This window comes from Chamaea fasciata, unplaced genomic scaffold (assembly GCF_029207755.1).
Source record: "Chamaea fasciata isolate MVZ Bird 193981 ecotype frontalis unplaced genomic scaffold, bChaFas1.0.hap1 SCAF_28, whole genome shotgun sequence".
NCBI classification, from domain to species: Eukaryota; Metazoa; Chordata; class Aves; order Passeriformes; family Sylviidae; genus Chamaea; species Chamaea fasciata.
Genome location: NW_027094113.1, coordinates 4,364,209 through 4,384,908, shown reverse-complemented (window position 1 = coordinate 4,384,908; position 20,700 = coordinate 4,364,209). Strand labels below are relative to the sequence as shown.

Sequence of the window (20,700 nt, the reverse complement as noted above, 5' to 3'; positions counted from 1 at the left end):
TGTCACTGCCCCTTTAACTCGCCCCCTCGTGTCCATAATCCCCCTCGTGTCCCCGTCCCTGGATGCCACCCCCCGAGTGTCCTTGCCCCTCCATGCCCACCTCCCGCCTGCCCCCCCCGTGTCCGTGCCCACTCCTCTCCTCCTCCCTGTCCCCTTGTCCCCGCGCCCACCCCTCTGCTCCGCGTCCACCCTGTCACATCCTCGCGTCCCCCGTGTCCGTGTCCCCGTGTCCCCCTCCCCGCCACCACCCGTCTCCCTCTCTCCCTCCTCGGTGCGGTCCCCACCGCCTCCCCCCCTTCGCCGCCATCGCCCCTTTAAGCGCGGCGCGCGGCGCGGGGGGGGTGGTGGCGGCGCTGCCGGAACAGCCGCGCGCGGGGGGGGGGGGGGGGGGGGGCGCGGCGGTTTCAAGCTCCCCCTCGGGCGCGCGGCCGCAGCCGGCGGGGCCGGGCCGGGCCGGGCCGGGATGGCGGCGGGGGCGGCGGGGGCGGCGGGGGCCGCGCGGGGCCGGGCCCGGGGCCGCTGACAGCCGCCGCCGCGCCATGTACGCCAAGGGCAAGGGCTCCGGCGTGCCCTCGGACGGCCAGGCCCGCGAGAAGTGAGTGGAGGCGCCGGGCGGCGGCGGGGGACGGCCGGGGCGCGGAAGTTTTTTGCCGGGGCGGGCGCCCGGGGGAGCGGGGACGGAGCGGGAAGGAAGGAAGGGGGACGGTGGGTGGGTGGGTGGGTGGGGGGGGGAGATCGGGAAAAGCGGGGGGAGATCGGGGGGCGGGCGGACCCCCCGGCCCCGCCCCGCCGGGGAGCACCGGCAGCCGCGGGGCAGCGGGAGCTGGCGGGGGTCAGCCGGGCACCGGCAGCCGGGATGAGCCCCCCGGTCTGCGGCATCCCCCGGGGCACCGGGAGCCGGGATGAGCCCCCCGATCCGTGGCATTCCCCCGGGGTGCCGGGGAGCGGGATGATCCCCCTGGTCCGTGTCATCCCCCGGGGCACCGGGAGCTGCGGGGGCATCGGGAGCCGGATGATTCCCCCCCCGGTCTTGTGCCATTCCCCGGGGCACCGGGAACCGGGATGATCCCCCCCTTTCGTGACTTCCCGGGGCACCGGGACCCGGCGTGATCCCCCTCGGTCCGTGCCATCCCCCGGGGCACCGGGAGCTGCGATGTGCCGGGGTCCGTGGCTTCCTCCGGGCCACCGGGAGCCGCGATCACGCCGGGGCTGCCGGGATGTGCCCCGCGGGTATTGCCACATCTTGGGGCACCGGGAGCTGCGGGAGCACCGGGACTCGGCGTGATCCTCCCGGTCTGCGGCATCCCCGGGGGGCACCGGCAGCCGGGATGCCCCTTCCCCGACCGTGCCATCCCCCGGGGCACCGGGACGATCCCCCCGGTCCGTACCGGGAACCGCGAGCGCACCGTGACTGCCGTGAACCGGGCTGTGCCCCCCCGGTCTCTGCCGTTCTCCGGGGCACCGGGAGCCGCGGTGATCCCCGCGGGCATCGCCATCCCCCCGGGGCACCGGGAGCCGCGGTGGCCTCGGGGCTACCGGGGGCCGGGGATGTGCCGGGTTCGCAGCATCCCCGAAGGCACCGGGAGCCCTCCCGGGCTGTGCCATCCCCCCGGGGCGGCGGGGACCGGAACGGCACCGGGGCTGCCGATGCTCCCCGCCACCCCCGGTCCCCAGCACCGTGACCCGCCGTTCCCGGCTGTCCCCGTCCCTGCCGTGTCCCCGAGGCCACCACGGGCTCCGGGGCAGCTGCCGGCGCCGGGGGGCTGCGCCCAGCCGCGGTCCCCCCCGCGGGTCCCGTTGCTGCTCCCGGGAGGGGATGGAGCCCCGGCGTTCCGGGAGTGTCGCCTGCCCCGGGGGACACCCGTGGTGGCGCTCGCCCCCTGGGCCACATCCTGTGTGGGATGTGTCACCTGTCCCGGAGCCGCCCCAGCCGTGGGAAGCGGTTGCCGTGGAGGGCGTGCGGTGTCACGGGTGGGAGTCACTCGGTGTCACCCGTGGGGTCCCTGGCAGGGAGGTGACATCGAACCTCCTTCATGAATTCTGCACTAATTGAGTAGGGGGCGGGGGGGGCTCCGTCCTGGCTGTTCCCCGTGTCCCTCGGGGTCCGTTGGGTGGGGATGTCACCGTGGGGGTGGCAGGTCCCTGACACTGTCCCTGTCCCCGTCGTGTCCCCCCCCCCAGGCTGGCGCTCTACGTCTACGAGTACCTGCTGCACGTGGGGGCCCAGAAATCTGCCCAGACCTTCTTGTCGGAGGTAAGGGGGGGCAGGGCAGCACCCCCGGACCCCCCCAAACCGCCCTCGGGGGGTCCTGGAGCCCCATCCCCGGTGGGGGCTGCTGACCCCTCCCCTCCCCTCCCCGTGTCCCTCTCTGCAGATCCGATGGGAGAAGAACATCACCCTGGGGGAGCCCCCCGGCTTCCTGCACTCCTGGTGGTGGTGAGTTGGGGTTTGGGAAGGAGGGAACCCCCCCCAATCCCCCAATTCCTCTAGGAGGGGGTCTGGGAGCTGCCCCCCCGCCCCCTTCCCCGTCCTGCCACCACATCACCTCGTACCCCATAAACCTGTCCCTCTGCTTTTCCCATCAGCGATTTGGGGGCTCCCCGCCCCTTCTCCCTCCCAGCCCGGCCCCCCCCGCCCGGCTCCTCCTCCAGATGGATCCAATTTGGCACCGAGTGTGGAGTTGGGGGGGTCTCCAAGCCCCGGGGCTGGACCCCCGCGCAGGGGGGGACCCCAGCAGAGCCCCCCGAGGGGGGTGATGGGGATGTGGGGGGCATCACTTGGGGGGGTGATGAATGATCAGTTGGTGATTTGGGACACACACACACACACACAGAGTGAGGTTTGGGGGGGTTAAACTGGCACTCAGCCAGCACCCCCAAAACTTGGGGTTGGGGGGGACACCCAGAAAGAGAACTCGGCCCCTCTGCTGTCCCACACCCAGGGCGGGGGGCGCGGGCAGGGGAGCCCCCCAAATCCCGCCCCGGGATGCTGCTGCAGCCTGATGTAAAGTCCCAGGAATTTGGGCTCCGGCCGTAGCGACCGTTTCCAGGGAAAACAGGCGGCAGCGCCGGGGCCGGGAGGCCCCCGCCGAGGGTGGGGGGGGGACACGGCCGCAGCCCCCCCCGCCCCATCGGTGACACCAGCGTGGCCGTGGGGCTGGCTGGGGGGGCTCAGGGGTGCGAATTGCGGGTGGGGGTCCTCACCCCTCTGCACCCCCTCCCCGTTCTTCCCAGCGTCTTCTGGGATCTGTACTGCGCCGCCCCGGACCGCCGGGAGACCTGCGAGCATTCCAGCGAGGCCAAAGCCTTCCATGACTACGTGAGTGCCTCGGCCTGGGGGGGTCCGTGTCCTGCTGACCCCTCCCCACCCGCCCCCTCCCCTCCCCTCCCCTCCCCGCCGGGGTTCCTGCTCGCTGCCAGCCCCGGATCTGTGGGTGACCTATTTCCCGGGGTGGTGGCGAGGGGGGGTTAATCCCCGGGGGCCTGGCTCGGTGCCCCCTCCCCGGGGGACCCCGGCGTGTCCTGGTGTGCCCATCCCCCACTGTCACCCCCCTCCAGGGACAGGGACCCCCCCCCAGTCACGCACCGTGGGCACAGGGCCAGGCTCTTGCTGCCCAAACGGGGATGTCCCCCCGTCCCCACCCGATGTCCTGGGGGTCCCTGCAGGAGTGGGGCTCAGTGAGGACCCCCCCACAGACTGAGGGGACCCCCCAGATCAGCCCTGCTGCTTCCCAGCGCCAGCTCTGGAGGTTTAATCCTTGGCATGGAGTCAACAGCCCCCGGTGTTCCCGGCGTTCCCGGCGTTCCCGGTGTTCCCTGCTCCTGCCAGGACTGCAGGCGCTGGGGGGGGCACCGTGCCCTGGGAGGGGAGTGGTCCCTGGGGTGGGGAGGGGTCCCTGGGGTGCTGCAGGGTCCACGGCGCTGTGGGGTCCCTGGGGTGATGCAGCCCCACGGAGGGTGCAGGGTTCTGTGGGATCCACAGGGATGTGGGATGGGGGATGCTGTGCAGCCCACGGTGCTCTGGCCTGTGGGATTCTCTGGGATGTGGGATTCTCTGGGAGGGAGGATGCCACGGGATGCAGGAGGCCGTGGGGTGATGCAGGAGGCCGTGGGGTGTTGCAGGATGCCGTGGGGTGATGCAGGATGCCGTGGGGTGATGCAGGAGGTTGTGGGGTGATGCAGGATGCCGTGGGTTGATGCAGGTGGCTGTGGGGTGATGCAGGAGGTTGTGGGGTGATGCAGGTGGCCGTGGGGTGATGCAGGATGCCGTGGGATGATGCAGGAGGCCGTGGGGTGATGCAGGATGCTGTGGGGTGATGCAGGAGGCCGTGGGGTGATGCAGGATGCTGTGGGGTGATGCAGGTGGCCGTGGGGTGATGCAGGTGGCCGTGGGGTGATGCAGGATGCTGTGGGGTGATGCAGGATGCTGTGGGGTGATGCAGGAGGTTGTGGGGTGATGCAGGTGGCCGTGGGGTGATGCAGGATGCTGTGGGGTGATGCAGGTGGCCGTGGGGTGATGCAGGTGGCCGTGGGGTGATGCAGGAGGCCGTGGGGTGATGCAGGTGGCCGTGGGGTGATGCAGGAGGCCGTGGGGTGATGCAGGTGGCCGTGGGGTGATGCAGGATGCTGTGGGGTGATGCAGGAGGCCGTGGGGTGATGCAGGTGGCTGTGGGGTGATGCAGGATGCTGTGGGGTGATGCAGGATGCTGTGGGGTGATGCAGGAGGTTGTGGGGTGATGCAGGATGCTGTGGGGTGATGCAGGATGCTGTGGGGTGATGCAGGAGGTTGTGGGGTGATGCAGGTGGCCGTGGGGTGATGCAGGTGGCCGTGGGGTGATGCAGGAGGCCGTGGGGTGATGCAGGTGGCCGTGGGGTGATGCAGGATGCTGTGGGGTGATGCAGGATGCCGTGGGGTGATGCAGGATGCCGTGGGGTGATGCAGGATGCTGTGGGGTGATGCAGGAGGTTGTGGGGTGATGTAGGTGGCTGTGGGATCCACAGTCCCACAGGATGTGGGATGCTGTGACGTTTAGGATGCCACCACGGGCTGCAGGGCACCGTGGGACACACAGTGACATTGGAGGGGACACCCTAGGGTGCCAGGGGGTGCAGGACAATCCGTGTCCCCGTGGGCCCAGGACCCTGCAGGACCCACACATGGAGCCGCTGTCCCCCCAGGAACCCCCTCACCCCCGTGGGGTCCCGTGGGGCCACGCTGGCGCCGCGGGGGCTGCAGCAGGACCCCCCCCCCGGCCGCCCCCGGCCCCCGGCGCTGCGCAGAGCTGATTTCCATGCCGGAATTAATGAGGCTGCCGGTGCGGTGACGGTGACGCCGGGGACATGGCGCGGGTCAGGCCACGTTGCCATGGCACTGCTGCCTGGCAGAGCTGGGGAGGGCTGCAGGGGGGGAGCCCCACGGCCCCCCCAGAACCCGCTGGGGTCCCCCCCACGCAGCCGTGGCCCCATCCCAGTGCCCAGCTGGGCTGGGCTGGGGGTCCCAGCGTGGAGCGGGGGTCTCTCGTGTTCCCGTGGGTGCTGCTCCACCAGCTCCCCCCCCTCCCAGGCACAGCGGGGACCCCCGGGAGCATCCTGGTGACCCCCCAAAAAATGGGGGGGTCCGGCCTGTGCACAGCAATTGGGGACGGGGGGGTTTTGGCAACAGCTGCCCCACAGCGGGGTTTGGGGTCCCCCTTTGGGGGGAGCAGCCCCCAGCTTACCCCCCCACGTGTGTCCCCCCCCTCCAAATTTCTCCCTCCTGACCTTGAGCCCGCAGGAGGAGCCACAGCTCCCCAACCTGTTGCCATGGCAACTCTGCTTCGCATCGCCGAGTGATGGGGGGGCCGGGGGGGCCCCGTTTGGTCCCTGCTCGGAGGGGGCAGCGCTGTCACCCCCCTGGGGCTGCGTGCGCCAGGGGGTGGTGGCCCTGATCTGTCGCTGTGTCTGGGGGTGGGACGTCCCCAAGAGGGGACACGGCCTGTGCCCGGCCCCGGGACCCCCCTGAATCCCACCCCCACGGGGTGAAGACCCCATCTGCCTGTCCCTGGGTTCCCAGTGTCACCGACCCTGCGTGTCACCCGCGTCCCAGCCGTGACCCCGCGTCCACGGCGTGACCCGGGTGTCACCATCCCCATCGCTGTCCCCAAAGCCGCAGCGCCGGCCTCCCGTCCCCGTCCCGTGGGTGCTGCCCCTCTCAGCACGGCGGGACCCCCATCCCCGCAGGGCTGGCGAGGGGTCTGGGGGGGCTCAGGGCCCCCCGGCTGGAGGGGGCAGCGCGGGGTCCCCCCCTTCTCCTCCTCCTCCTCCTCCTCCTCTCCTCCAAATTGAAACCAGTTGTAGCGCAGGGGCCGAGCCGGAAAAGCGGCGCATTCCTTCCCTTAACAGCTCCCCTCGGACGGGCCCGGCCGGCGAGCGGGGCCCCCTGCCCGCGCCCCCCCCGGTGCCCCCAATTGGGCTGGGAGGGGGGTGTGGGGCGAGCCGGGCCCCCAGCTCGGTGCTGGAGTTGGGGGGTGACAATGGGGACAGGATGGGGACAGGATGGGGACCCCCTCCAGCCCGGATCTGAGGTGTCTCTCCCCGCAGAGCGCGGCGGCAGCGCCCAGCCCGGTGATGGGGAACCTGCCCCCCGGGGACGGCATGTCCGGGGGTCCCGTGCCCCCCGCCTTCTTCCAGGTACCGAGCCCCCCGTGTCCCCAAAGCCCCCCGTGTCCCCAGAGCCCCCCGTGTCCCTGAGGCCCCCCATGTCCCTGGAGCCCCCCGTGTCCCTGGAGCCCCCCGTGTCCCCAAAGCCCCCCGTGTCCCTGGAGCCCTCCGTGTCCCCAAAGCCCCCCGTGTCCCCAGAGCCCCCCGTGTCCCTGGAGCCCCCCGTGTCCCCAGAGCCCCTCGAGGCCCCCCGTGTCCGCAAAGCCCCCCGTGTCCCTGGAGCCCCCCGTGTCCCCAGCCTGTGGGCACACACCTGAGCCCGCTGTTTGGGTGTCCTTTGTGGTTTTTTTGGGGGGTTACACCCTCACTGTGTCACAGCCTCCCCCCACGTCCCCATCAGCCCCCCCCGGGGTCACAGCCCCCTCCCAAGGATCAACCCCCCCCCCCCCATAATTCGTGTTTCTCTCCAAGGCTCCTGCGGGTGCCCCCCCTTTGCCCCCCACCCCCCAGCCAGGTAAAAGAGCTGGCGCAGCCCCCCCAGCACGGCCCCAGCCCCCTCCCCACGGCCTCCCCAAAGTGACACCGACCCCCCCCAGCCCCGGCTGACCCCCAAACCCCCCCTCTCTTGCAGCCCTTCATGTCCCCCCGCTACCCCGGCGGCCCCCGGCCCCCGCTCCGGATGCCCAACCAGGTGAGGAGGTCGCTGCCGGGAGCCCCCCTCCCCAAAAAAATAAAGGGGTGCAGCCCCCCCCCCACCCCGGAGCACCCTGACGTGCTGTTCCCCCCTCTGTGCAGCCCCCCGTGGGTGTGCCCGGCTCCCAGCCGCTGCTGCCCAACGCCATGGACCCGGCTGCGCGCTCCCAGGGTGAGCTGGGGGGTCCCGGGGTGGCTTTGGGGGTTTGGGGGTTTTGGGGGGGGCTGTGGGGGTCTCACAGCTCCATCCCCCTCCCGCCCCGATCTGTGCAGGGCATCCTGGCATGGGGGGCCCGATGCAGCGCATGAACCCCCCCCGAGGCATGGCCGGGATGGGGCCACAGGTACGGGATACTGGGATAGTGGGGTACTGGGATACTGGGATACTGGGGTATGGGATACTGGGGTACTGGGATGATGGAGTAATGGGGTGATGGGATACTGGGATACTGGAGTACTGGGATGATGGGGTACTGGGATGATGGGGTGATGGGATATTGGGATACTAGGATAGTGGGATACTGAGATAAAGGGGTACTGGGGTATGGGATCCTGGGATAATGGGGTGATGGGATAAAGGGATAGTGGGATACTGAGATACTGGGATAAAGGGGTACTGGGATACTGGGGTAATGGGGTAATGGCATATTGGGGTACTGGGATGGTTGGGTACTGGGATATTGGGATAATGGGATACAGGGGTACTGGGATACTGGGATACAGGCATAATGGGGTAATGGGATAATGAGATACTGGGACGGAGGAGGGAGAGGAATACAGGGGGTGGAAGTGGTTACAGGGACAGGGGGACATGGATAGGGGGATGGAAATAGGGGTGGGATGGGTACAAGGGGAAAGGAATGGGAATACAAGGATACAGGGACGGGGTGCAAGGATAAAGGGATGGAATTCAAGGATGGGGGCAGGGAAACAAGAATAAAGATGTGAGTGGGGACAGGGATGGGGATAACAGGGACCAGGATGGGGACAGGGATACAGGATGGGGACAGGGTTATAGGGTGGGGACAGGGGTACAGGGATGGGGACAGGGGTACAGGGTGGGGACAGGGGTACAGGGATGGGGATAGGGGTACAGGGTGGGGACAGGGTTATAGGGTGGGGACAGGGATACAGGATGGGGACAGTGCTGGGGGTGTCCCTGCCCCGCTGACCCCCCCTCTCCTGGCAGAGCTACGGCAGTGGGATGCGCCCCCCCCCCAGCTCGCTGGCCGGCCCTGGAATGCCCACCATGAACATGTAAGACCCCCGTGCCCCACCCCAGGACCCCCCCAGGATTGGGGGGAGCCTCGGGACCCCCCCTCACTGTCCCCTTTGCCTTCCCAGGGGTCCTGGTGGCCGCGGGCCCTGGCCCAACCCCAACGCCAACTCTGTAAGTTTTGGGATTTTGGGGGTGGCGTTACCCTGGGGGGGGTCTATGGGGGTGCTGCCCATGTGTGCCCCCCCATGCTGACGCCCCCTTTGTGCCCCCCAGATCGCCTACTCCTCCTCATCCCCTGGGAATTACGTGGTGAGTATTGGGGTGCCCTATTAGGGGCACGGGGGGGCTGCAGTGACCCTGTGACCCCCCACCAACCCACCCCCCCCCATTTTTCCTTTTCCCTTTTTCCCTTTCCAGGGCCCTCCTGGGGGTGGCGGCCCCCCCGGGACCCCCATCCTGCCCAGCCCCGGAGGTGAGTGAGGGGTGGGATGGGGTGTGTGGGATTTGGGGGGGTGTGAGTGGGATCTGTGGGGTGTGAGTGGGATCTGGGGGGTGTGAGTGGAATCTGGGGGGTGTGAGTGGGATCTGGGGGGTGTGAGTGGGATCTGGGGGGGCCACGCTCACCCCCCCACGTGTGGTGTCCCCCCCCAGACTCCACCAACTCCAGTGAGAACATGTACACCATGATGAACCCCATCGGACCCGCGGGGAACCGGCCCAACGTGAGTGACGGGCTGGGGGACAGGGATGGGGACAGGGATGGGGACAGGGATTGGGGACAGGGATTGGGGACAGGGAGGGGTCCCCCCAACATTCCTCACCCCCCCTTTCCCTTCCAGTTCCCGATGGGGCCCGGGCCCGAGGGGCCCATGGGCGGCATGAGCGCCATGGAGCCGCACCACATGAACGGATCCTTAGGTGGGTGACACCCCCTGGGGTCACGAGGGGACCCCCGAGACCCTCCCAAAATCCCAGATCCTGTGGGATAGGAGCTCCATCTGCAGCTGGATGGGCTGGTGCAGAGGGAGGGGCAGCGTGGATGGGAGGAGGGAATGGATTTGGGGACACACCCACAGGGATTTGGGGACACGCACATGTGGATTTGGGGACATGTACAGGGATTTGGGGACACACAGAGGAGTTTGGGGACACACCCACAGGGATTTGGGGACACGCACACAGGGATTTGGGGACATGTACAGGGATTTGGGGACACACAGAGGAGTTTGGGGACACACCCACAGGGATTTGGGGACACGCACACAGGGATTTGGGGACATGTACAGGGATTTGGGGACACACAGGGATTTGGGGACATGTACAGGGATTTGGGGACACACACAGAGGGTTTGGGGACATGTACAGGGATTTGGGGACACACAGAGGGGTTTGGGGACACACCCACCAGGATTTGGGGACACACACGCATGGATTGAGGGGACACAGACGGACTGGGGGACACACCCAATCCTATGGAGACACACGTGTGGGTTGGGAGGACACAGTTTGGGGGACACGCGGGGATTAGGGACACGCAAAGTTTGGGGGCACACGTGGATTGGGGGGTCACTAATGCCCCACTGTCATCCTGGCAGGCTCCGGGGACATGGATGGGCTGCCAAAGGTGAGTTGGGGACCCTGGGACCCCATTTATTGGGGCTCCCCCACGTGCTGGGACCACCCCATTTATTTGGACCCCATTTATTTGGGGTCCTCCTTGTGCTGGGACCCCATTTTTTGGGACCCCATTTATTGTTCCCCCACCATACACTGGATCCCCATTTTTTGGGGCTCCCCCATATTCTGGAACCACCCCATTAATTGGGACTCTGTTTATTGGAGCTGCCCCATGTGCAGGGACCACCCCCCATTTCTTGGGACCCCATTTATTTGGGCTCCTCCTTGTGCGGGGACCCCATTTTTTGGGACCACCCCCCCATTTATTGGGACCCCATTTATTTGGGCTCCCCCTTGTGCTGGGACCCCATTTTTTGGGACCACCCCCCCATTTATTGGGACCCCCATTTATTTGGGCTCCTCCTTGTGCTGGGACCCCATTTTTTGGGACCACCCCCCCATTTATTGGGACCCCATTTATTTGGGCTCCTCCTTGTGCTGGGACCCCATTTTTTGGGACCACCCCCCCATTTATTGGGACCCCATTTATTTCCCCCCACCCTGTACGGAGACCCCATTTATTGCCCCCCCAACATCCGCCCCCGCTCCCCCACCCCACTTAACCCTTTCTCCCCCTCCCTCTTCTTCCAGAGCTCCCCCAGTAATTTGGGGGCCCTGAGCAACCCCCCCGGGACCCCTCGGGACGACGCCGAGCTGAGCAGCAATTTCCTAAATCCCTTCCAAAGCGACAGCGTAAGGGACCCGGCGGGGACCCCCGCGGAGCCCCGGGGGGGCAGGCGGCGAGGGCGGGGGGCCCGGGGGGGTCGCGGCGGCGGCGGCGGCGGCGGCGGCAGCCGGGGACGGGGGGGGTCATCCATCAAATCCCACTGGCGACCCCCGGAAATCGCGTCACCACCACCACCACCACCACCACCACTACAAACGGCAGCGGCGGCGGCGGCGGCGACAACGGCGACAGCGGCGACAGCGGCGACAGCGGGGGGGTCGCCTTGGCCGAGCGGCCGCGAGGCGTGAGGAGGGGGCGGCGGTTTTTTTTTGGGGTGTTTTTTTTTTGGGGGGGGAGGGGGGGGCAGCGGTTTTATGTGTGTGTGCCCCCCCCCCCCCGACCCCCCCCCCCCAATTCCGTGTCCCCCCCAAACCCCCCCCGGGCCCCGCTAACGCTGTGGTGTCTCCGCTCTCTCTATAGTACTCGCCCAGCATGACAATGAGCGTGTGAGCCCCGCGCCGAGGCCGCCGACAGCCAGACGCCCTCACCCAACCACCGAAAACACAAACAAAAAAAAAATTAATAATTTCATTAATTTTAATGATCAGCCCTCCCCGACCCTCAAATACAAAAAAAAAAAAAAAAACCAACCCCGCCCCGTCACACCCATCCCGTCCCGTTCCGCCCCCCTCCCCCTCGCTTCTCCGCCTTTTTTTTTTCTTCTTTTTTTTTCTTTTTTTTTCCCCCAAAACGAACACTAAAAAAAAAACAACAAAAAACGAGTGGAGAGAAAGCGCGGGAGGGAAAAAAAAAAAAAAGAAAAAAAGAAAAAAAAGAAAAATTATGATTAGAAATAAGTCACGTGACTTATTTCCCCCCCCCATCCCCCCCAGGGTGAGGTGCCCCCCCCCCAAAATCCCCTCCAGGACTGGGATAACCCCCCCCAGCACTGGGACCCCCCCCCCCTCACTGTTTTCCACTCCTTGCCACCCCCCCCCTGAACTGGGAGTGTTCCCAGCACTGGGATTGACCCCCCCCCAAAAAAAAAAAAAAAAAGCTGGGACCCCATTTATTGCCCCCCCCCCAGCACTGGGACCCCCTCCCAAAAGCTGGGACCCCATTTATTGCCCCCCCCCAGCACTGGGACCCCCTCCCAAAAGCTGGGACCCCCATTTATTGCCCCCCCCCCAGCACTGGGACCCCCTCCCAAAAGCTGGGACCCCCATTTATTGCCCCCCCCCAGCACTGGGAGCCCCCCCCTCTGTACTGGGACCCCGTTTATTGCCCCCCCCAGCACTGGGGACCCCCCCCCCCCAATCCCAACCGCAGCCCCCCGTCCCCAGGGCGGGGTCGGTGCAGGGAGGGGGCCCTGGCACTCTGGGGGTGCTCTGGGGGCGTTTTTGGGGTGTTTTGCCTTCCCACATGGGGGTGGCACCAAGCTTGGGGAGGGGGATTTTTTTTTTGGGGGGGGGGGGTTGTCAGGCATTGCGCCCTCCCCTCCATGGCGGGTGGTGCCAATCCCCCCCCAATTTGGGGGGTCTGGGGGGGGTTTTCACTGAGCTGTGCCCCCCTCCCAGTTCTCCCAGTGTCCCCCCCAGTCACACCCGAAATCCTGGAGGAGGGGGGGGGCAGAATCAGCCGATCCCCCCCCCCAATGTGGGTGCAGACCCCCCCCCAATCCAGGCTGTGCTGGGGGAGGGGGAAGGAGTTTTGGGGGGGGCAATCCATGGAGCACCCCCCGCCCCAGGTCCCAGTGCAGGGCAGCCCCCCCAGCCCCGGGGGGGTCCCCCTTGGCCCCCCCCGGCCCCGTCTGTGTGCTCAGCCAGCACTGTGATCCCCGGCCCCCCCCGAGCGCCAGACCGGGGCCCCCCACCCCCCGACCCCCCCCCAAGGGACCACTTTAATATGAAGGAATTATTTTTTTGTTTTTTTAGTGTGGTTTTGATTTTTTTTTTTTGGTGGGTTTTCTTTTTTTTTTTTTCTTTTTTGTGGGTTTTTTTCCATTTTTTTTTTTCTGATTTTTTTTTTTTCCTCTTTTATAACAGAAAGGACCTCAAAGCCCCTCCTGACCCCCCTCCCCTCTCAAGAGCTTCCCCCCACCCCAAAATGCCGCCACAAACCCAGAGCCCCCCTCCCCCTGTACAGCCCCAAACCGGGGGGGGCCCCTCGTGTCCCACCCCCCCCCCCAAAATGGGGGGCGACCCCCGGCCCCCATAGGGGTGACCCCCCCACCCCATAGGCGTAGTCGTTCTGTGTAGGGACCCCCGCCCCTCATTTCTAGATTCCCCCCACCCCGCCCCATTGCTTATCAAAACAAAATGGGGGAACGCCCCCTCCCCCGCCAAAAAAAAGAACAAAAAGAAAAAAAAGAAAAAATACAAAAAGAGAAAAAAAAAAAAAGCCCTAAAATGACTAAAAAAAAAAAAAAAAAACAAAAAAGAAAAACCCAACACTCCACGACCCCCCCAACACCTTCTCCCCCCCCCCCCCCCCCCCGCATCAATAAATGTAATTTGATTTTTTTTCAGAAGGCGGCGATGTTTGAGTCTCCCTGGGGGTGAGGGGGACCCCAAAAACAGGTGGGGGGGGGGACCCCAAAACCACAGGAAGAGGAACGAGGTGAGGGGGACCCCAAGGACCAAGTGAAGGGACCCCAAAACCAGGTGAGGTTCCCAGGAACCACCTGAGGGACCCCAAAAACCACGTGAGAACCCCAAGAAACAAATGAGGGACCCCAAAACCAGGTGAGGGAACCCACAGAACCAAGTGGGGGGACCCCAAAACCAGGTGAGGATCCCAGAAACCACGTGGGTGACCCCAAAACCAGGTGAAGTTCCCAGGAACCACCTGAGGGACCCCAAAAACCACGTGAGACCCCCAAGAACCAAATGAGGGACCCCAAAACCAGGTGAGGGAACCCACAGAACCGAGTGAAGGGACCCCAAAACCAGGTGAGGTTCCCAGGAACCACCTGAGTGACCCCAAAAACCACGTGAGACCCCCAAGAACCAAATGAGGGACCCCAAACCCCAAGTGAAGAGACCCCAAAAACCACGGGGGCGAGAGGGGGGGGGGCTCACGCTGTGCTCCGGGTTTATTGGTGGGTACAAAGCTTCACAGTTCGGAGTGGCCGTCAATAATTGGGGTGAGGGGGGGAGGCGGGGAGGAACAACCCACCCCAGACCCCCCCAAACCCGCCCCCCTACCCCCCGAAAAAGCTGCTCCGGGGCTGGCACGGGGGTTAGTCGGCGCCGTCGATGTGCAGGGGGGCTCGGGGGGGCCCCGGCCGGGGGGCACAGGGGTGCCCGTTGAGCTGGGCGGGCGCTGCCGGGCTCTTCTTGGGGACCAGGGGACAGGCGGCCCCGCCGGGACAGGCGCGTCTGGGGCTGGGCTCCGGCCGCTGCATCTTGTGCTCCAGCAGCATGTGGTTCTGGGGGGGCAGCCCCAGGCAGGCCCTGGGGTGGGGGGACACACAGAGGGGTCAGGGGGGGCACCCCACGGGTGGGGGACACGGAGCTTTGGGCGCAGGGGAGGAATGGGATGGGTATTCCGCGTTCGGGGACTGGGGGATGCTGGAGTGTGGCAACCCCAGGGGTTGGGCACTGGGAGCAGCTGGAATGGGGCCCCCCCAGGCACTGGGAATTCGGACCCCCTGGGGCTTGGATCTGTGAGATTTGGGCACTGGGATCACCTGGAATGGGCCCCCCCAGGCACTGGGAATTTCGACTCACTGGGGCTCGGATCTGTGAGATTTGGGCACTGGGATCACCTGGAATGGGCCCCCCCAGGCACTGGGAATTCGGACCCCCTGGGGCTCGGATCTGTGAGATTTGGGCACTGGGATAACCTGGAATGGGGCCCCCCCAGGCACTGGGAATTTGGACCCCCTGGGGCTCGGATCTGTGAGATTTGGGCACTGGGATCACCTGGAATGGGCCCCCCCAGGCACTGGGAATCTCGACTCACTGGGGCTCGGATCTGTGAGATTTGGGCACTGGGATCACCTGGAATGGGCCCCCCCAGGCACTGGGAATTTCGACTCACTGGGGCTCAGATCTGTGAGATTTGGGCACTGGGATCACCTGGAATGGGCCCCCCCAGGCACTGGGAATTCGGACCCCCTGGGGCTCGGATCTGTGAGATTTGGGCACTGGGATCACCTGGAATGGGGCCCCCCCAGGCACTGGGAATTCAGACCCCCTGGGGCTCGGGTCTGTGAGATTTGGGCACTGGGATCACCTGGAATGGGCCCCCCCAGGCACTGGGAATTTGGACCCCCTGGGGCTCGGATCTGTGAGATTTGGGCACTGGGATCACCTGGAATGGGCCCCCCAGGCACTGGGAATTTGGACCCACTGGGGCTCGGATCCGTGAGATTTGGGCACTGGGAGCAGCTGGAATGGGCCCCCCCCAGGCACTGGGAATTTGGACCCACTGGGGCTCGGATCCGTGAGATTTGGGCACTGGGATGCACTGGAGTTGGGCACCTCAGGCACTGGGAACCCCAAGCTTTGGGACCCGCTGGCACTGGGAACCCCAAGCGTTGGTTACTGGGAGCCACTGGTGCTGGGCACTGGGATCCATTTGTTTTGGGCACCCCCTCAGGTACTGGGAGCCCCCTGGGCAGGGGGTACCGGGCTCTGTGTGTTGGGGACACGCCAGGCAATGGGACGCTGCTGCCCTTGGGCACCCCATGACTGGGAAACGGGGACCCATCCGTGCTGGGGCCTCGGTCCTGGGCACCTCCAGGGGCACTGATCACCCACCAGCGCATACTGGAACCCACTGGTGACACCACTGGGACCCACCCACCAGCACCGGGCACCCCAGACCTCGTCCTCCGGGACCCCCTGGATTCGGGCACCCCACGGTGAGCACTGGGACCACCCCCAGCACACCTTTGGGTGTCACCGTGCGGGCACCGGGGTGGTGGCACTTGGTGGCCGCGAGGACGGGGCCGTACCTCAGGATGTTCTCGATGCAGCTGCGCTGGCGGAAGAGCGCGTTGACCACCGGGGTGCCCTCGGGCACCAGCGGGGCCTTGCAGAGGAAGGCCAGGATGGACAGGACGCTGTGGAAGCCCTGGAACTCGGGGTCGGCCTCGGTGCAGAAGGTGATGCGCTGGCACAGCTCCGTCAGGATGGCCAGGTCCAGGATGATGGGGCTGGCCAGCAGCGAGTCCTGCGGGCAGGCAGAGGGTCAGGAGCCACCCTGGCACTGAGGGGACACCCCGGGGACACCCTGGGGACCCCGCACGCACCTCACAGGTGTTGTGGATGACGATGGTGTTGGTGCCACCCATCATGATCTCGGACGTGTACTCGTCCAGCGCCCGCTTGCTGTCCCCCACGTAGGGCACGTACTTGATCACCACCTGCCAAAGCCACGTCCCTGTCACCCCCATTGTCACCTCCCTGTGACCCCCCCAGGCCCTCCCCAACTCACGCAGTGGTCGGGCTTGTCCTGGGGGCCGTAGAGGATGGGGTTGGCCTGCACCGTGTCGTCCACCACGTTGCTCTTGGAGATCTCCTTGGAGCGGAACTGCTGCGGCGCCGACAGGTTCTTCCCGTCGTTGTTCCCCAGGTGGTTGTAGCTCACGATGGATTTAGTCTGGGCAGGGGGGCACGGAAAGGTCACTCCCCGTGTCCCCTGCAAGGTGGGGACACCTCCCCCTTTGAGCCCCCCGCGTACCTTGAGCCCGGCGCCCACCAGGAAATCCACCAGCACCGACTTGAGCTTGGTCTGCCCCGACTTGAAGTCGTCGCCGCCGATGAAGACGCGGCGCTGGGCGGCCAATTCCACCGCCCCCGGCACGAAGGTGTTCTGCGGGGAGCCGTTGATGTAGGCGCAGCCCTCCAGGATGCTGGCCACGGCGAACAGCGTGGACGGCGACACCTCCAGGCCTCGCTGCGGGGACACGGGGCAGCTCAGCCACACCGCGGCGTCACCCCGGGGTCACCCTCCCCCGGTGTCACCCTCCCCCGGGTGTCGCCCTGCCGGCCCCCTGACCTCGATGGCCCTCAGCAGGTTGTCGGCGGTGTCGTTGAGCCCCGGCACGATGTCGCAGAACCTCTCCGTGTTGGCCGTCCACAGCACGATGACTTTGTCCACCCCGCTGCTCTCCTTGAAGTCTCGGATGTCGCGGCGGATCTGCTCCACCTGGGACGCGGCCGAGGCGAGGGGAGGACGCGTCAGCTCGGTGTCACCGGCCCCGTGTCCCCTTTGTCCCCTTCCCTGTCCCGCCCTGCCAGCACCTGCTCGGCCATGGAGCCGCGCAGCACGTTGTCCGCCCGCTCCTCCTGGTTGGCGGCGATGAATTCGGGGATGTAGATGGAAGCTCGGGGCTTCATCCTCTCCATGTGCGGCCAGAGCTGCTCCTGCAGCGGCCACTCCAGCACCTCCGCCCTCTTCATGGCCTCCGCCAGGTTCAGCGAGGAGATGTCCCAGCCTGGGGGACACGGGGTGACCCACGAGCTCTGGGGAGAGCCCCGCGCCGCTCTGGGGTCCCCCCCGTGCCCCACCTACCATCGAAGACGATGTCGTTGGGGTGCACCATGGGCAGCAGGTCCCGGAAGGGCACGTAGACATCACCGGAGGGGCCGGTGCCCAGGCACACGGTGGAGGCTTGGAGCAGGGAGCCGTAGTAGTTGGCTGTCTGGGATGGGGCAGGCAAGGAGGAGGCGCTGGCAGGGGGAGGAGGAGGGGTCCCAGCACCCCCAAAATGGGGGGCTGGGGATGCAGAGCCCCTCCACAGGGGCAGGGAGGAGATTGGGGGTGCAGGACGCCGGTGCAGCTGAGCTTGGTGACCCCACTCCTGTGGGATGACCCCAGGTCCCAGGACCTCACTTTTGGGGACATTCATCCTGCGGGGACTTCTCTGGGGTGTTTTGGGGGACACTCACCCTGCTGGGACCTCCCTGGGGTCCTTCTGGGGTCACTCACCCTGCTGGGACCTCCCTGGGGTGTTTCTGGGGACATCCACTCCACTGGGGTCCTTCTGGGGACACCTCAGGGACATGGCCCTTGCAGGGGTCACTCTGAGGACACCCACCCCGCTGGGGTCACATCGAGGACACCCACGCCACTGAGGTCACTCTGGGGACACCCTCTTCATTGGGGTCACACCGGGGACACACCTCTTGCTGGGGACACCCACCTTGCTGGGATCAGACTGGGGACATCCCCCTTGTCCCCCCTGGGGACACCCACCCTGCTGGAGTGACACTGGGGACACTCCTCTCACTGAGGTCACCCTGGGGACACCACCCTCGCTCAGGCCACCCTGCGGGGACACCCGCCTCGCTGGGGACACCCACCTTGCGGCCCGTCTTGGTCATCCAGGACAGCCCCAGCCTGTTGGCCAGCACGGCCGCCGTCACCGTGGTGCCGTTGTTGCCCCCCCAGCCCACCAGCATCACCCCCAGGCGCGGCACCTGCCGGCCCGTGCGGAAAGTGAAGCGGGTGGAGCACGGCCGCACCTGGGGACAGACAGACAGGGGACAGCTGGGGGGACAGCTGGGGACCAGCAGAGCCCCCCCTCCCCAAGCCCCCCGGTGCCCCTGCCCACCTTGGTGACGCCGTTCTCCTTGCAGACGTGCACGGTGCTGTAGGTGTACTTGGCCTCGATGAAGTCCTTGCTGTAGGTGACGTTGGGGCTCTCCACGAGGAACGGCTCTGCCATTGTTCCTGGAGCTGCAATCGGAGGAAATGGGTGTCAGCTCCGCCGGGCTGGCACGCCGGGCCGCCCCCCCCCGGGCCCTCCGCCCTGCTGGGACGTGGCTGTGCCGCCCGTGGGGACCTTGGCTCCCTGCCCCTCCCAGCCTGGGGGTGGCACTGGGACGGTCACTGCGGCCGCTTCCCACCCGTGTGGCGGGACGGGGGGGGCTCTTTTGGGGGGGACAGCGTCACCCCAGGACCTCACAGAGGGCCCAGAGAGCCGAGGGGTGCGCGGTCCCCGTCCGGCTCAAGGCAGGCAGGGGCTGTCCCCGGTGTCCCCTCCCCGGGGCTGGCACAGGGAGGCGTGGGGGGCTAGGGATGCTCCCAGGGGACATGGGGTGTTCCTCTGGGAACTGTCCCCGTGTCGCTGCCGGTGACAGAGGTCGCTTCCAGGTGACGCGGGGACAACCCTGCAGCCTGGGGTGGCGCACAGGCGACACGGGGACCGGGAGTGTCCCTGCTCCTGAGGGTGTCAGAGCGTGCAGGGGACATGGGGACAAGAGGCTGTCCCAGCTCCCAGGCATGCAGAGAATTTGGTGACAGGGGCGGTCCCTACACCCTGGGGTGACAGATGGGGACGTGGGGAGCAGGGCTGTTCCCACTCCCAGAGCTGTCCCAGGGGACATCGCGACCAGGACTGTCCAGCTCCCAGGGGTGGCAGAGGGGACACGGGGACAGGGGCTGTCCCAGCACCCCGGGCTGGCACAGGGGACGTGGGAACAAAGGCTGGCCCTCTCCAGGGGGAAAGGGGATTTGGGGACAGCGGGTGTCCCAGCACCCCGGGGTGGCGGGGGACACCGGGACGAGCGCGGACCCCGCCGAGGGCACGGGGGGACACGGATCCGCAAACCCGAACCTCTGCGGGGATCGGTCCCGCCCCGCCGCGGGCACTCACCGGGCCGGGCCGCGCCGGGCGCGCAGGAGCCGGAGCCGGTGTCTGTGTCTGTATCGGTGCCGGTGCCCGGTGCCCGGTGCCGGTGGTTGTGCCCTGTGCCCGTTGTCCGGTGGCGGCGGTACCCTGTGCCCGCTGTTCGCTGCCCAGTGCCGACAGCCGGTGTCCGGTGTTCGGTGCCCGGTGTTCAGTGCCCGGTGTTCAGTGCCCGCTGTCGGTGCCCGATGTTCCGGTGTCCGGTGCAGACCCGCGGGGACGATGCGATCGCGCTGCGGCCGCCCCGGCTCCCGCCGCTTAATCGGCTCCTCGGCCCCGCCCCGGCCCCGCCCCTGCCCGGCCCCGCCCCCCGCACGTGCCCACCGGCACCGGCAGCCCCGGACCCCCCGGACCCCCCCGGGCCCCCGACCCCCGGTCCCGGGGCACGTGCGGGGCTCGCCGGGCCACGCCGGCCGCTCGGACCGGAGGGGCGGCGGGAGGGGACGGCCGGGAGGGGGAAGCGGCCGCTGACCCGGGAAGGGGAAGTGTCGCCGGGGCCGGTCCCGCGCCGGGACCGGGGGTCCCGCCGCCGCCTTCCGGCCATTGACAGCCCCGGGCCGGCGATTTCCTGCACCCGGGACCCGCGGGCGCCTTCCCACGGCGCCGCTCCCACGGGGCTGCCACCACCGGCACCCACCGAGGGCACCCCGGCACCCCACTGCCCTCCGTTACCCCGCTGCTGCCCGCGGGTGGGCACCCCAAAAGTCACGGCACCCTGAAGCCCCCGGCATGGACACCCCGAAGGTCACGGCACCCCACAGCCCCTGGCACGGACACCCCAGAGTCCCCGGTGTGGGCACCCCAAAAGTCAGGACTCGCTGGAAGCTCTGGCACCCCGGAGCCCCCCCCCGGCACCGCCACGGTGCCACCTCCGCCCGCAGCGCCCAGCGCGGGTCCCCGCGGGCTCTGCCGGGGGGCAGCGGCCCCTGTGTGAGGCCGCACCCCCCGTGTGGGCCCGGGGAGCGCCCGCGGCCGGCGCAGAGAAAGGGGTCGTGGCCGCCCCCCCCCGCTGGCGGCCCCCGGGGTCCCGCTGCCTTTCAATGGCCCGCCCCGCTTCAAAGGGGCCCCCGGAGCCGGAGCAACGCCCCGGCCCCTTCCCCACCCTCGCTCCCCGCAGACACGGCGAGGACAGCTCTGCCCTCCTCCGCCACCCACCCCGCT

The 20,700-nt window shown here is 67.4% G+C and overlaps 2 protein-coding genes across 2 annotated transcripts; one reads left to right on the top strand and one right to left on the bottom strand.

Annotated features, from left to right (window-relative positions):
- Window positions 1-437: 437 nt before the first annotated feature.
- SSBP4 (single stranded DNA binding protein 4) lies at window positions 438-13,345 on the top strand. The gene is made up of 17 exons (XM_066205753.1): window positions 438-595; window positions 2,182-2,254; window positions 2,376-2,437; window positions 3,235-3,319; window positions 6,580-6,669; window positions 7,271-7,330; window positions 7,435-7,504; window positions 7,606-7,676; window positions 8,522-8,589; window positions 8,677-8,722; window positions 8,825-8,860; window positions 8,969-9,023; window positions 9,203-9,273; window positions 9,391-9,469; window positions 10,147-10,175; window positions 10,820-10,921; window positions 11,376-13,345. Exons 1-17 carry the CDS (start codon window positions 540-542, stop codon window positions 11,403-11,405), a joined length of 1,083 nt encoding a protein of 360 aa, XP_066061850.1. The 5' UTR covers window positions 438-539; the 3' UTR covers window positions 11,406-13,345.
- Window positions 13,346-13,963: 618 nt separating this feature from the next.
- ISYNA1 (inositol-3-phosphate synthase 1) lies at window positions 13,964-19,889 on the bottom strand. The gene is made up of 11 exons (XM_066205715.1): window positions 19,507-19,889; window positions 18,463-18,587; window positions 18,212-18,373; window positions 17,421-17,550; window positions 17,150-17,343; window positions 16,905-17,054; window positions 16,587-16,802; window positions 16,341-16,505; window positions 16,156-16,269; window positions 15,859-16,076; window positions 13,964-14,350 (listed from the first exon to the last, which is right to left on the bottom strand). The coding sequence occupies exons 2-11, from the start codon at window positions 18,574-18,576 to the stop codon at window positions 14,137-14,139; spliced, it is 1,677 nt and encodes a 558-aa protein (XP_066061812.1). The 5' UTR covers window positions 18,577-18,587; window positions 19,507-19,889; the 3' UTR covers window positions 13,964-14,136.
- Window positions 19,890-20,700: the final 811 nt, after the last annotated feature.